The sequence below is a fragment of the Morone saxatilis genome, unplaced genomic scaffold (genome assembly GCF_004916995.1).
Source record: "Morone saxatilis isolate NCDOM2014 unplaced genomic scaffold, NCSU_SB_2.0 Contig4, whole genome shotgun sequence".
Lineage (NCBI taxonomy): Eukaryota > Metazoa > Chordata > Actinopteri > Moronidae > Morone > Morone saxatilis.
Genome location: NW_023339984.1, coordinates 5,797,331 through 5,813,797, shown reverse-complemented (window position 1 = coordinate 5,813,797; position 16,467 = coordinate 5,797,331). Strand labels below are relative to the sequence as shown.

General features: G+C 39.7%; 1 protein-coding gene across 1 annotated transcript in view; it reads right to left on the bottom strand.

The window, feature by feature from the left end:
* Positions 1-16,467, bottom strand: part of ppp2r5b (protein phosphatase 2, regulatory subunit B', beta) — a 38,626-nt gene that overhangs the window by 6,966 nt on the left and 15,193 nt on the right. The window contains exons 2-7 of the mRNA XM_035674839.1: positions 10,333-10,529; positions 7,922-8,023; positions 6,601-6,693; positions 6,019-6,149; positions 4,704-4,763; positions 1,398-1,506 (exon numbers count right to left, since the gene is read on the bottom strand). Coding sequence (XP_035530732.1) covers positions 1,398-1,506; positions 4,704-4,763; positions 6,019-6,149; positions 6,601-6,693; positions 7,922-8,023; positions 10,333-10,529 — 692 coding nt within the window. The remainder of the gene's footprint in view (positions 1-1,397; positions 1,507-4,703; positions 4,764-6,018; positions 6,150-6,600; positions 6,694-7,921; positions 8,024-10,332; positions 10,530-16,467) is intronic.

Sequence of the window (16,467 nt, the reverse complement as noted above, 5' to 3'; positions counted from 1 at the left end):
CAGAAATATAGATTCTGAGTTTGATATGAGCTTAATATGTAAAAGCACTGCATTTGCTTTTTTATATTTGGAACCATGATGTGTAACCATGTTGTGGCAACATAATATAGCTTTAACAGCTGTTATTACAACTCAGCATCATGAATATAAATGAGAAAACCCATCACAGGCTACAGGAAGGATGATTCAAATGTATTTCACAGTTTTGAGAAAGATGAATAAAAGGGGCTGCTGTGATATTTTATATTGATATTTACATGCAAAAGTGGGTCACTCCTTCACAGTCACACAGAGCGCAAAATTGCTGTCCACTAGCAGCAGTGTATCCTCCATGACCCTGTCAAACCAAATGTGTGTTTGAGTGTGTGAATTATGTATGTGTGTGAACCAGAGGGAGAGAGACGGGGAGGAGAAATGTAGGGCACAGTGATGCTCAGACCCAGAATACACACACACACACACACACACACACACAAAGACACGTACCTCAGATGAGTTTGTGGAGAACAAACTGTACCTTCTGCATAATCAAATAATGTGTGACACAAATAAAATGCACAGGCACGCACACACAATAGACCGGCTACCATCTGTGTCATCAAATATTATGATAACCCAAACATACATAGTCAGACACACACACACACACACACTGAGTGCAATTCAAAGGTGAGTGCACATCTCTGCAGTATTATCTGTGACTCAACTCTGCCTCCTAGTGGTACATTTGACACATTGCAGGGATCCCATTTGAGGGATATTCATGTATAAAAACCTTTTCCTTGGTTTTACCCTTATATGTGCAGACATTCAAGCCAAATCTTTGTAGAGACTGTTAACTGTTGCATAGACCAATACATTTTTGACAGGACATTTTAGTGAGGCTGACAGCTAGATTACTGCTAGAGAAAAACACAGGCCAGAAGCCAGAAGGTAAACAACAACCCAGTCTGATTCCATGAAAGTTGGCTCTCTAAAAGTAGGAAGAGTAGGGTCTCTAAAACCTACAATAAAGCATGCCTCAGTCAGCACATTCAAATCAGCAAGTATTTGGGGTTTCATTTGATAGTTCAGTTCAGTTTAGCAAGATCTCAGAGGATTTTACACCCTGGCAAACACAAACGATGGTGAAAATGATGTCCAGAACACTGGCACAAAATATCAGCAAACAGCAAACATTGAAAACAGCTTTAAGGTTCAACAAGCGATCCAATAAACATCTGTCCCCCGCATGTGGCTGTCGACAAGGTGTCAAACTATGCCAACAAATTTTGTTATTACATTTGTGGTGTTACATAAAACATAACTGGGTGTCAAAAATACAGTTTAAATAAAGTCTGTTATCTTAATATACAAACACATTTAAATATATGAGTATGCAGGAATATGTCACAGACCTGTGCGTGGAAGATGGAAAGGGACTTTGCTGTGTGTAGCGGGATGAGAACCCGAACCAGGAACTGCTTGTGTTCAGCCTTCAGGGGCAGAGCGAATCCATTTATGATGCTGGAGGATATAAGAGGAGAGGAAAGTTACACGTAAACCCTCTGTGGCATGTGCACTCTTTTTTGATCAAGTTTGCTTTCTTCTTGCCAAAAACAAAAACATTGTGTTTGTCAGTTAGAATATGTCAAAAATATTGGAAATGATTATGAGAGTATTGATGAGTTTAAAGGACCAGTGTGTAGGATTTCGGGGGATCAATTAGCAGAAATGGAATATAATCACAGCTATGTTTTTTAAATTAGTGTATAATCAACTGTTGCCACCATGTTTCTGTTTTCAACTGCCATACATACACTACCAAACACTGACTCTAGCGTTTTGTAGCCACCGTGGTTGCTCATTTGCACTTGGAAGGGGAGGGTGAAGCGATCTGTTGCAAACTGCAACTACACCGCTAGATGCCACTAAATCCCACACACTGGTCCTCTAAAGCTGCATCTACTTGAATTTCAATGTCAAGTAATCTTTTAATTATTGTTTCAGTGCATCAATTAATGTCTTAAAATGCAATAAAATGTCCCAAACCAAAAGATCTAACTGATGTGAAACAGAAAAGCGGCAAATCAATTTTGCATTCATGGCACTGAAACAATGACAACATCACATACTACTCCTAAAGTCTACCATTCACATCTGTGTAAGCGATTGCATTCATCTGTGTGTCTGTGTTTGTGTGTCTGTGTGTACTGTGTCCATTTCCAAGTGACTGGACAAACGCGTGGTGTGCTCTGTTGACTACCACACTGACTGAGATATAGGGAGTTCAGCCCCCACAGGGACGAGTATAAGCAGCGGAGGAGTGGGAACTAAACTTGGAAGCACTCATTTAGCAGCACTCTGAGCTGTTTGTCAGTTTGTATGTTTATCTGTTTGTCTCTGTATCAGTCTACCTGTCTGTCTGCCTTCATTTTATATATATATATAATTTGTTTCATATAACATTCCTTCAATATCTCCCTCCTGCTGTTCCTCTAATCTGTCTTTCTGCCTCCCTCTCACCCCTTTTTCTGAATACTTCTGTCTTCTCCCTCTCTCTCTCTCTTTCTGTACAATGCATCATCCCTCTCCCATCTCTCTCTCCCTGTCTCTGTGTGTGGGAGGAGCTATAAATACCTCTGTTACCACCAACATGAATACAAACCTCTCTCTCCTCTCCTGCTCTCCCTCCATTTCTGACTCACTGTTCACTCACTCATCCTCGCTCCATCTCCTTGTATGCCTCTATCTCTCATCCCTCCCTCCCTTCCTCCTTCTGTTTCTCACCTTGGATTCATTCTCTCCCCTTCCTCTCTTTTCTCCACGTTAACCCATAGTTCTCAAACTTCAAAAGTCATCGTCCCTTTTCTATTTAACACTTTAGCCAGGAGAAACGTGATTATGGGAAGAAGAAAGACGAAAGGATTCCGATTTTGTATGAATCTCTTTGTCTTTCATGTTGGTAAAAACTACAGAAACGATAGCGTCTAACTCCTGCATTCAGACACACCGCTCCAGTCTCCCTCAGTCTCTTTGACTCCAGCCCTCTTTTCAACTTTCTTCACTTTCTGCTAAGTTTAACATCAGTAAAGATTATTTAAAGGCCCTCCTGTCTTATTAGTGTCGAATCATGAAAGACAAAGACAGGCCTCAAGCTAGAGTCCAGCCACCACAAATCATTTGAGAAAAATTTATATTTATCTAATCTGTCTAATATTGATTTGTATGTTTGCTTTCAGATTTTCCGTCCTCCATCTTTTGTTTATTCTCCTTCCTCTTCCATCTCTCCATGTCTCGATCTTTCAGCACTATCAACATGTTTGTGTTTATGTAAGCTAACGGAAGTATGTCAACGTAATGTCATTGTTAGTTTCTCTGTCTCAAACCTGAGCAAGGAGGAGTCCCAAGACTGAAACTGTAAATGCTCTCTCCTTCTTGCATAACGAGCCACTGCCTACCTAGCCTGCTAACTAGCTAGGTTGTTATGTAGCTTGGATAATTACTCACCATCAAGTAAACAGCAGCAGCTACCTGGTTATCACACTTACCTCTGTAGTGTTTTGAGTTTTAAAATGTTCCAGAAAGAGTGTGAGAAGAGAAAAAACACTTTGTGGCTATCAGGAGCAAGTTAAAACTGTTAATACTTGCTGTTAACTTTAGTGCTGAGTAATAATCCAAGCTCAGACAAACTTCAGTCTGTCTCTTTGAATACAGGGCAAGTCTCTTCCACTTCATCTGTGTATAACATCAATTAAAATGATCTAAAGGCATAATAGTGTTAATATTTGATTCCAGACACTAGGACTGCCTTGAGAGAAAAGTAAATTATTTTTTTTTGGGGGGGGGATAAATTCAGTACATGGTGTACAGCAGAAATTGTATTTCTATTGGTATAGAATATGCCGACCAACACCAACACCCCTTCTTCCAGTCTTTTTCTAAGTTAAGCTAAGATAGCCACATCCTGACTCCAGCTCAGTAATGCACAGACAGGTTCATAATGAACTATTCCTTTAACATTATTTTGCATACAGAGGAACACAAGATAGACGATATCACCAATCATGTTTGTATTCATCCTCCATTTTCTCCCTGCCTTTCTTTCTCTTTATTACTGTCATCTTTCCATTCTTGTTCCCATTGATTTGTGTGCGAGCACAGGCAGAGAGCAAGGCATGTTTGTTTATCACTTTAGCTTCCTTCCTTGCTCTCTCTTCATTTCTATCCTCCTCATGTTTCTCTTACTGGCCTCAGAGACAAAGCAACAAACTACGTAAACCACTGAGTCATTTCTCATTTATGTCTTTAACTCCCCCGTCTTCTTTCTGTCTCTCCCTCCTGTCCCCCCCGCCTTATATCACATTTCTTACTCCGTCAGACTTCATCCACAGTTGTGTTTACCCTGTAGGAGGGAGCATTAACGATTAATGAAAAATAAATGGATATTGTTTTTTGTGTGAGCAGTTGCAGTAGTGGTTATGCTTTGTCGCCATATTTCGTAGTTGCTTAATTCACTGGGTTACCAGCTGTCTCATAAATCTGAGCAGCTGGCCAAGTACAGTATGTGTATATGTAAGTGTGTGTGTGTGTGTGTGTGTGTGTGTCTGTTCACACTCCACTCCAAATGCATTCATTAGACCATGGTATACTATAAAGTATGCTTTCCTCCAGAGAAGCAGAGTGTGCTTCCAAAGTGTGTCTGCGTGATTGTGGATACAAACCTGCCGAGGATTTCCAGAAGCTCTGCGACTCCGTTGAAGTGCTCAGTTTCATATATGAACCTGGAGACACAAAAAAAAACACACACACACACACACATACATGTAATGAGGCATCAGTAGATCATCAACTGTTTCAAGTTTAATAAAAGTGAAAGCAACTAAAAGAAGGACTGTAATTCTAGAAATAGTAAAACATATTCTTAACTTCCTGTAATATTCCTGCCTTTCCTAGAAAATGTATTAATATCTTGATGTACCATGTCTGAAATACAACTCTGTTACCTCTGTGGTGATATCATGTGAGAGAGAAATAAAGCACAATAACAGTTTTATGCTTTTATTGTATCTTTTAGCTGCCAAAATACTGAAACCAGTTAACTGAGACAGAAATAGAGCGCGTTGCAGCGCTGCAACTCTCACATGCTTGAATTATATTGCAAACACAACAATTCAGCCACACTTGGTGAAGGGAAAAGATGAAACATGATCTTGTTAGTCAGAGCTGTTTAACCAATCATTTGAGGAGATTTGTGTCACAACTACACAACTATCAGGACAGATGTAGGATGGCTGATTCAGCGAGTGTTATGACGGCAAATGTGCACAGTCATGTTTGTGCACGCCTTGTGCCTGTTTGCTTGCATGTGTGGCAGAATACTACAAACGTCAGTCTGAAAATATTACCTGTAGCATTTTGTGTTTAGACAACATGTACCTGGCAACCCTGGTACTACTTGTCACAATAAGGATGTCGTTACTTGTCATGTTGTTTATGCCGCATTCACATCATATTGTACAGACTGTAATTACAAACAGTTGTGTGGGAAAACTATTAAAGTCAGCCTCCTATATGTAGTTCAGATCAGGTCAGCAAAGAACTAAAACAGCATCAACAAATTGGTGACCAAATGACTGCATCGCCACACAAAAACCCAAATATTAACAGTAGCACTGAAGCAGCTAATCAAAAAGGAGCTTAAGCTGTTTGTGTCTGCTTTCACTTAAAGAACCACTTCAAATATGTAACACGATTTTAAAAAAAGAGCTCATTTAGTCTTATATAAATGCATCCTAAATATGCATCGTGATGACTTGTTTAAAGTTGTGAACAAATGTCCCTTTTTTGTGCTGTAAAATCATCATTATTTGTTCTCGTGACTCACCAAGCTAAATAAAATGCATTGCAGGGGTCATAAACACAGCTGTTCTCCCTGCTGATGGTCTTTGTTGGCTAATGTTTGATTTACTGATGTTAAAATGCTATAAATAGCGCCTTTAAATCCTGTGCACTGGATTGGTGGAAGGCAGCCCGTACCTGAGGAAGATGTTGTTGATCTGTTTGCGGATATAGGCTCGGAGGCCCAGTAGTTTTCCATAGACACGGTGCAGGATGGTCTTTAGGTACTCCCTCTCCCTGGGGTCTTCACTGTCAAACAGCTCCAGCAGCTACACACAGATAATTACATACACAAGTACAGTATGCTTTTAACATGAGTCTTGTGAGCACCTTTTCTGACTAGATTCATTCTCTAACTTCCTCACTCCTAAATGCAATCCCTAAGCATACAACAGCTCCTCCAGGAGTATTTGTCTCATTTCTTTCTCTTATTTCATGCTCATAGAAATATACTTTTACCACCCTCACACGCTGAATTAATATTACATTAGCTGTTTTTTCCTCATCCATTTCTAAAATAAAGCAGGATTTTAACATAAAAGTTGCACCACTGTAGAACTGTCTTTGAGTCAATTTTTTATACGTGCCCCAACCTAGATAACAAAATTAGAGAGCACTTCGGCAAAGATATTAAAGAGGTGCTTCATTTATTTATACGTTTCCATTTATCAGGATTTTGGAAACATCTTGGATTTGACAAAATGGAGGGAGGAGGATTACCTGCAGGACAAACTTCTGGTCGACGTAGCGTTTGGCCATGGAGGGCTGGAAGTCAGGGCTCTCCAGGAAACGCAGAAAGAACTCATACACCAGCTAACGGAGGCACAAACAGCAAGCAATTAGACGTCATTTAACGCATCTGTGTTTGTCTCCTAAAGGAATAGTTGAACATTTTGGGATTTGTTAATTTTCTTGTAGAGAGTTAGATGAAAAGATCGACACCACTCTCACGTCTGTACGATAACTATGTAGCTAAAGCCAGCAGCCGATTAGCTTCGTTTAGCACAAAGATTGCTTGTACACAAATCAGTTAGAAGATGGCACAAGAACGAAAAGATGACTGTGATAAAGAGAAAGAGTGCAAGAGAATAAAATAATGAACATGAACAATTCTTCTATTATTCTCACATTTGTAAGCAAAGTTATGCTAAAGGAATTGTTCAATTAGTAAGTTTATTTCTTCTCTCAGTGTGAAGTTGGAGTGGTAGCCTCTAGCTAGTTGGTGTGTTTAGCTTAGCTTAACGGTTTCAGTTTTCATACGAAAGAAATAAATTAGTTAAAATATATTAATTTGTTGGTTTGGAGGTGCTAGCAGGCAGATTTTTTTAATTTTTAGACACAGCTAGCATTTTCCCCCGTTCTGGACTTAATGCTAAGCTAAGCTAACAGGCTGTAAGCTGTGTTCTTATATTGAGCAGGCAGATACAAAAGTAGTTTTAATTTAATTTAATTTAATTTAATTTAAGATTTAATTTCATGAGACAGTTTGGACGTACATTTTGACTCAGAAGTGACTGTACACCACCCCAAATGTCATCTGGACAAACATCACAAGTCTATTTAAGAGATGTGATGCTCTTCTTTGCTAGACTTCCATTTGGTGATTCAGGCTGATAAATCAAGTACATTTTGTCAGAACTTGCTTCAAACAGCAGATTTAACTGATCTAGCGGACCTCGGGCTCAGGTACTGCATGTTTATGTGCAGATAAATGCTGAACGTTACATTAAAAGCAACACCTGGTGGGAGTTGTGTGCATTATGGCATTGTCCGCTCTCTCAAATATAGTATATAATCCATAGTAGGGCCCATTCTTCATGGTACTTACTGACACTGCATTGTGTTTAGCTTTACTAACAAAGCAAATACATCACAACATTTCCCACACCGTTTTCTTTTGGCAGATGTTTTGCTGAACATATCTTTCTTTCCCATCTTTCTTTCTTTTTTGTCATTTTCTCCCTTTTGGGAAATTTTATAATGTAAATTATGTGAATTGTCAGAATAAGGTCATATGGTGATTTTTGTATGTATAATGCACCTGCAGATGCGGCCAGGAGGCTTCGAGTGTCGGCTCGTCTTCCTCCGGGTCAAACTCTGGATTCTCGCTGGGTGGGAGAGTCCGGAAGATATTTACGGAGATCTGGAAAACGCAGAGGAAAAGAGAGTAATGGGAACAGGAGGTTGGAATGTGAGGAAGAAAATAGGAATGGATGAGAGGTAAGGAGCGATGTGGATACAGGGAGATGAGGGGTCAGAGAGAAAAGTGAAGTGACAGAGGTAGAAAGATAGGTTAGAAATGACATACAGTACATTCTTATTAATGTTGTGGACTTTATTCTAGGATTGAAAGAAAACTGGGGGATATAATAGTTGTATTTTCCAAAAACAAGGCCTATGAGTCTCTCAGTATAGTCATTTACATTTACATTTACAAAAACATCCTTTGACTCATTTCTAGTCTTCATCCTGCTGATATTTCAACACGATGATCACAGATTTTTGTCACTACACCAAATTAGTTCTCTGGTTATAAAATAATGTCAATCATTCATATTTAATTTAGAGATAGAGTCCTGAACAGTTCCTCCTTAACAGTTGTGTTAGATGAGTGGCAGTATTGCACTATATCAGATGACAACTGTCCGATAAACAGAGAAAGCTGTTGTATCGGGGTAAAAATCATGGTCTTCACTAGCTGTTTGAGTTTCAGAGCTGTCGTAGATAACTTCAGCTACTGTCGGACATATTTGATGCTGTTCGCAGACTCTGTTTGAGAACTAATAAGCCATGCAACCTGACTTCTTGCTATGTCATGATTTATTCAACAAATGGATTTCCACTGGCCATTTAGTGCATAAACTATATTGCAAAAAGCAAATGTGGTAAATCCCAACGCCCAAATTCTGCATTATTTTCTATTCTTTCCTTCTCTCCACACTGTTTGCATTAGTAAAGCTTCTCACTGCAGAGGGATATGCGCTCATTTCACATGACTGTGTAAACCTCACTTGGATTTAAAATGCCTTTATGCTACAGTAGGAAGAATATGGTCCTCTGGACATTTGAATCCTATACGGTCAACACACATTACAACTTCTCTCATCTTCTCTCCTGACCTCATCCATCATGACATCCCTCTCTCCTCACTCTTTTCTTCTCTGCTCTAGTCCTCCTCTCACCCTCCTTATATTCATTATTTTATTATTAATATCAATCTTACATATCTTACATTTCTCATCCAGATATAAGTTCCATTGTTGCTGTATATCAGATACTTTATTGAGCTGTTTGCAGAATCTTTTTGGTGATCTATTAATCTGTTTGTCAGTTGGTTGGTCCACCACTTATGTGCTACATATGTTAGCATGAACTAAGGTGGAAAACATTATACCTGCTTAACCATCAGCATGTTAGCACTGTCATTGTCATTTACTGGGTCTCTGTAAATCATTTTATAAAGGACTACAGTGTAGACATGCTCTACACTGTAGTCCTTTATAAAATGCTCTTTTGAATATGAATTGTGAGCATGTTAGCATGCGGATGTTAGCATTGTAGCTGCGCACAGTTGTGCGTAAGTATAGCCTCATGGAGCTGCTAGCATGACTGTAGACTCGTAGTCTTGTTCTATACAAAATATCATGCAAAATAATATTACAAGCATATTTACATCATATAGAGAGAAAACTGGACTAAAATTCTACAACTTTTCCATGTTTAGGAAACATAAGTTTACTCTCTTGGCTTCCCTATATTACACTTACTACATTACACTTACTACATTACACTTAACTACATTAAAGCACTTGGGCTCTATGCACTTCTGTTATAGAACTTTAGCTTTCTTTAACATTTCCATTCCTTTCATCCCGTCCTCTGTCCTATCAGCATTTTAACATCCTCTGGGTATAGTGACTCCATAACATAAGCTATATCCTCTGCTCGCTTTACCCTCTTTCCCCAATCCCCTTTTCCCTTTCCTCCTCTGTATATCCTCTGGGACCTCTGGTGCTCTGCGATGGTGTCCACACATTTCCCACCACATTCTTCTTTATCTTTCTTGTCCCTCCCTCGCCATATGTGCAGCCTATTGCTGTTTAGCACCCTTTGCAAACGCTCCATCCCTCCTTTCCTTTCCTCCCCTTATCTATCGCTGTCTCTCTTCCTTTCTCCTCTCCTTGTTTATGGCCTCTGGTGACTCCACCGGAGCCCCACAGCTGGATATCACACTGTCTACCTTCTGTCTTCCCCTCCTCCATCCATCCTTTCATCCTTATTTCTTCGTCTATTTCCGTGCTGTGTGTAGAGTTTCCAGGTGTTGATGAGGGTTAATTGATGTTCAATTATTTGGCATTTACTCATCTGTCTTTCCTTTTCTATCATTTCATCTATCCATCCACTAGTCAATCATTTCATCCCCTAGCCTCCCTTCTCCTCATCCCCTCCTACCATCTTTATAGCCTCTGGGTACAGAGGCTCTATAAGGACTCCTCTGCTAGTGGCCACGCTCTCCACCAGCTCGTTCAGTGCCGCACGTTTGATCTCCTTCCCCTTCAGGTCAGCCACGCAGTCGAGGAAATCAAACAGCACGCAGCACTGCTGCAGCTTCTTACAGAACAGGTCGTGTAACTCTGCCACCGGGGCGTCTGGATGATTGAGAGGCAGGAAAAAAGAAAGAGAGAGAGAAGATAAATGTTAGACACGAAGGTGAAAGGATAAAAAAAAAGCGATGCAGCTCAGCCAAATCCGATGGCGTTCCTGAAAAGCGCTTTGTGTTTGGTAGTGAATCGTTTGACAAAGTGGGAGTGTGAGAGTATACAGAGATGTATTCTACATGCTAGATCTTCTCTCAAAGGTAATGAGGGAAAGAGAGCAGACTATTACTCTACAAACACATTTGTACACACCCACACATACAGGGGCTTGCATCCATACACACACATCCACACACACCTTCCTCCAGAGGGCTGCGTTGCATCTCAGTCCTATTACCTGTCAGATTCGTTCTCAAGACATGTTCGTCACAATGAAACAACCTGCTGCCGGACGTCAGATTAAAACCTTGTATCTCCAAAAACACCACTTTTCCCAGATGTAGAGAAATGGCTGATACCCATGGATTACAGTAGATATACAGTGTGTTTTAATTCGATTCCCCGGGCCTAAGAGGGGTTGTGAAACTTAACGGCTCAGCCTGTAAAGCATTACGCAAAAAGTTGAAAAAAAATGAACCAAACACCACAGTGCAGAGTTACAAGATTTGAGAGCAGGCAAATGGGAATGTTTGGTTCTTTTTCTGAGTAACCAGATGATTGGTGACTCAATAACTAAATATAGCAGTGATCCCGATTTTATATCCCTATATTAGTAAGACGTATGTGAGGTTTGGTATGAAAAATAACATGCTGGTCTATATTGAGATAAATGATAAAATACACATCAAATATGAAAACTAATCCTCTTTGCAAAGGTTTTTGCAGGATTTCCAGCAGAATGTTAGCACATGTTCCGGACTACATTTGTATATTTATGTTATGTATTTATGTCATCAATTAAGAAAAGGTTAGCTGGAAAGACATCACAGATCACCCTATTTGTAATGCTGTGAATCCTTTTCGTATGGTACACAACCTTGCCATGTATGACAGATCCTACGGGATCTTTGTGCATGTGTACCAATTTACCAAATTCCATAGTTATCCAATACTACAAAATTTAATGGCAATTCATCTGACAGTTGTTGAGATATTTCAGTATGGAACAAAATTAAGCTTAGGGCGCCATTCCATGCTAAAAAGAAAAACCAAACAAGACACCGACTTCTGTGCCATCCCAAAAAGAATAGCAGTCTCAGTGTGGCCCTTTAGGTGTGCTGAATATACTGGTTACTCTGTTGTCCTGAACAAATAATCTCCCTCTGTCAGAAGAAAATAATTCAGCTTTACCAATGACTGGGAAGGAGTCTAGACTAACTGTGCAGTTGGAAAGAGGATGATCCAAGGCTTACACACACACACATACACAGCAGGAGCAGATTAGATTTAACCCTTCTTAACCCCCAGGTGGGAAACACAGGAGAGTTAAGGGGGGCTGGCTGGAGCTCTTCCAGCCCCAGACCCCCTCACCTCTTGTGGGCACACCAGGACCATCTGCTCCCTTTGGCACAGAGCTGCACAACAATGGACGAGGAGTGCCCTTTGCTTGATGTGTCAAGGCACAAGACACACTCTTTTGAGACCATTGAAAGTGGCCTTTTATTTGATCCATTATGCTTTCCATACTAAACATGGTGACGTAACAGAGTATCTGGATTCACCAGAGGAATTATCTAGAGTCTAGAACTACCAAGTTGCTCTTTGGTGAAATCCAAGGAAAGCGATACAGTAGCACCTACTAAACTTTAGTTAAAATTTAGTCTACATGAAAATTGTCTTCTATTCTATTCACTCAATGTTATGACATGACCTATATACTAACTTTTACTGCAACACTTCTTTTTGCCTATTTTACATCTAGTGTTGACATCTATGAGGCTCTCCATTGAGCTGTACTGAGCAGTCAACTTGTTCTTGAATTGCAGCCATTTCTCAGTGACTGGACAATCGTGTGACAGCCGAGTTCACACAATTTTCGGACTATTTGTGACGAAAAACAAGTGTGAAAAGTTTAAGAGGATGAACTATTTCTTCTGACTTTGCTTTGAGAACTAATGTGAGTCTAAATCTGCAAGGCGACCACAAAATACCTCTGTATTTGATGTTCTTGGCTGTTTTGAGATAGCTGCAGCTTCTGTCTTTTCATCCCCCTGACCCTTCATCGCTCTTCTACCTCCCTCCCTCTTCTAGAGTACTATCCTTTCCTTTCTTTCTCAACCACTCTATTTTCCTCCCCCTTCCTAATCTGCCCCTTCATATCCTTTCTATCTCTTCGTCCTTCTCTCCTGGTTTCTCATAGCCTCCATTCCGCCTTTCTCTTTCTCCTCTCCCTCCTTCCTGTCTCCCTCTGTAGACAGACTGTGAAGGTGAAATCTAATCCATTTTTAATGGAGAGTAATTGTATGAAGATGTGCCGTGCTGGGACTGAGAAAAAAGAACAGACCGAGGTGAAAAGACGATAAGAAAGAAAAAGCATATATGTGTGTTTGGGAGACAGAGAGTGAGAAAGGAGGTGAGAAAAAGAGAGGGACGATGAAGGGAATGAAGAGACTCGGTGGGTCATGTGAGAGCAAGTGTGGGAGAGAGCGAAAGAAAAGAAATTCAAAGAGCTAAAAAATAGAGGAAAAGTGTAGGGAGATTACAGGCACAGACAGAGCCACAGAACATATTTTAAAGCAAAGAAAATGGGCTAAAGCTGTTTGTTGGTTGTCAGTGTCGCTAAACTGGCCACCAATAATACCTGGCTGTCTATTGTTATGTCTCGTACAGGTAGAAAATGCTTTCCTGTTCATCCAGAAAAGGAAATTGCATAAACATAAATTCGGTCCACAGTGGAGAAACCAAACTGAGGTTACACTGCGTGAGGAGAATTGTAGTTTCCTCCTGGCTGTGCTATTATTAGGTCAACAAAAGTCGCCCCAGACCCATTCATTCAAAGCAGCTTTTAATATGATGTCAGTGCAGTGATTATAATATTAACTAAGATCTTAATCACAGCAAGTGAGTCCTTTATGACTGAGCTATTTCCATGTTTCCACAATCTAAATTGGTATTTTGAATAAGTAACAAGCCTGGCTGTGACTTTAAAATTCAAAATACAACATTAAATCCATGCAGTTAAATTTTACTTCTTTATTAACTCAGCGAGTCCCTAAAGATTAATTCGATTAGATTGTCAACATGGCACACCATTACCAACGTTACATTACCACAATTATAAAAGCAAGATAAAACAAAGAGTCCGAACAGCAGGCTTACAACAACCAATCCAGCTTAAGACAAGCAATTACACATTATAAACAGTAAACTATCAGTGCTAATACCAAGTGCTTCAAGCTTTGTGTTACAATTCTATTGAATTATCTGTTCTTCTTCATACGAGTGTGCAGATAAAGGATCTTTTCAAAATCCACATGCACAGAGAATGATTCATTTACCACTTTCATTCTGAAGAATTTACAGCTCTACTTTTTTCCAATTTAAAGCTATGCTGATCAATATTTATATTGCAGCTCTGTGTCTGCTGGATGTGTAAATACATTCAGATTTAGAACAATGTCATGTTTACAGCTTGTAGCACTAACCTGCAAGAGACCAAAATAAAATTATTGCTGCTTTAAAATTACTGTAACCTCTGACTTTTATGCGTAACATAGAGCTTAGTATACTCAACTCCAAAGCCATTGATAGAGGATTAAATGGCAGTGAAAAATAGTAATGTTAAGTGTTGTGTAGGTGTTGTTTCTGTTGAGGCGTACAAACCAAAGTCTGTTTCACTCATTGAAGGCCAAGCATAAGTCCATCAGCTCATGTTTATTTGTAAAGCCAAATATAATGTACATGCAACAACAGTTCCTATCGCAGCCCTGTACCTGTCTAAATTATTATTTGGTGCATGAGGAAAAATACCTCTGGAGAGGCAACTCAATGAGTCCTGTCTAGAAGAAACTGTGGGAGGTTTAAGAAAAACATTCAATTTAGACATAATGTGACAAGACCAAAAAATAAATCTGACAAAGGACTATAAAAAAGTCCAAAAACACTTCATACTGTTCCAAGACCACAGGGAGACAGATAAAGACAGGTCACATCTTATATGCAGTCTAGAAAGCTTCTGGATCACTTTACATTTCACTACATTTAGCAGATACTGAGTAATGTATGATATTATTGGCCATTAAATAAGGACATATTAAACTGGCAGGCATTAAGAGGAATCTAATGAGAAATTCCCCTACTAGCATAAACTGAATCAGGTTAGCAGACTACTCGTCTTTTAAAATCTTGAATAAAATGATTCAATATGAATCACTTTATAATTAAAACTTAAAGGAGATTAAATGCAATGCCTCAGTAGAATCCTTAAGCAGGAAGTCATCTGTTTAGTAGCTGCTGGACTAAAAAGCTTGTATCAAAAACACATACATTATAACAAAACAGCAGCTCAGCGACACAGCGTGCATTTAAATTGAAAATCCTGTGAGCTGGTTATCTTCTTTCTACGTTTCAGCTCCAAATTGTGTATAAGAAAAATCCAGCCCAGTCCAGTCACTTTTTCAGCACAACCCAAAAGCTCCCAAAAGAAAGCTAAAGGCACATAATTCAGGATACAAGATGAACAATACTAGATGAATTATACTGTGTACACAGACCCACTCAGCCCCAAGCCTATTTGTTCTATAAATCTGGTCACAAATATAAAGTTGTTGTTGTTTTTAAGTGTAAAGCTGCCTCAGATGATAAGAGGTGTGCTATTTGTGGGGTAGTGCTTGCACAGGCAAAGTGCAGGACAGGTACAGTTCAGAAAAAATACATATTCTTCTATGTATGTATATATATATTTACATTTACTGTTGCTAAGCTAATATTTTCTGCTCCAACTATTAAGATAGCAATGCTTGAGATATGGCACTGTCACTGTGTCTGCCTGGCATAGCTAACATACATAAACAGCCAAGTGAACTGTAGCATTGGATTTAGCTTAAGCTGGCTAACTATATGTCTATTCACAAAGCTTCTATCCTCATCTGACTGCTGACATTTTCACATGCATTAATTTTCCTGGCAATTTGCTCATTATTTTTAATGCTGTGTTACAACATTAGAGTTACATTTACTCTATGTTTCTCTGTGTTCTCCGTACTACCTCCCCTGCTTGCATGGGTCGCTTCTATCTACATCACATACAGCTGTTATCACATTGGTTGCGTTTTGAAAGGTCAACGCCAACAGGTTTAAGTTGAATTAAACTTTGGGTACTGTGTTTGGTGGCAGTTTGGAGCAGTGCGCCACGCCCAGGGCAGCACTTCGCCTTGTTGGGCGCCACCACTCTCCACAGGAAAACAACCAGCCAGCGCAGAGTGGTTTTATCCCTGATCATATGTGTGAGGGGTTAAAGTCATTTCCTAAACTGGCTGGGCACTGTTCTAAGGAAACATCCCTAAAACAGGAGTAAATAGGGGTCTATTTTCAGTAGCGGATTAATACATTTGGTGAACAAGTAGTATTTGCAGCAGGGCAGCGTATGTGGGACTGAGTCAAAATAAACTACAGTGCCCAACATGTAACATCACTGATGTGTTTTTAATAGTTTTTGGACAGAAATGGAACAGGCTTTGGCTGCTCAGACAAATCTTGTTAGTAGAAAATTCATTATTGGTCATTTCACGAGATCTGTTGGCAATACAAAAATAGGGAATATCTCCAGGCTTATCCTTTAAATACACAGAGGAGGAAGAGGCTGATGAAAAAAAGACGACCTGACACACACAGAGAGAGAGGCAGAAGACAGCATGTGACGTAGAAAAGATGGTGGGAGCGAGAGAAGGGAGAGGGTTGGATGCATTTGGTAAAATGAGCAGTAACATATAAGACTGAGCAGTGCCAAGCACTCTGCAACAGCATCAAAACACAAACACACACATACACA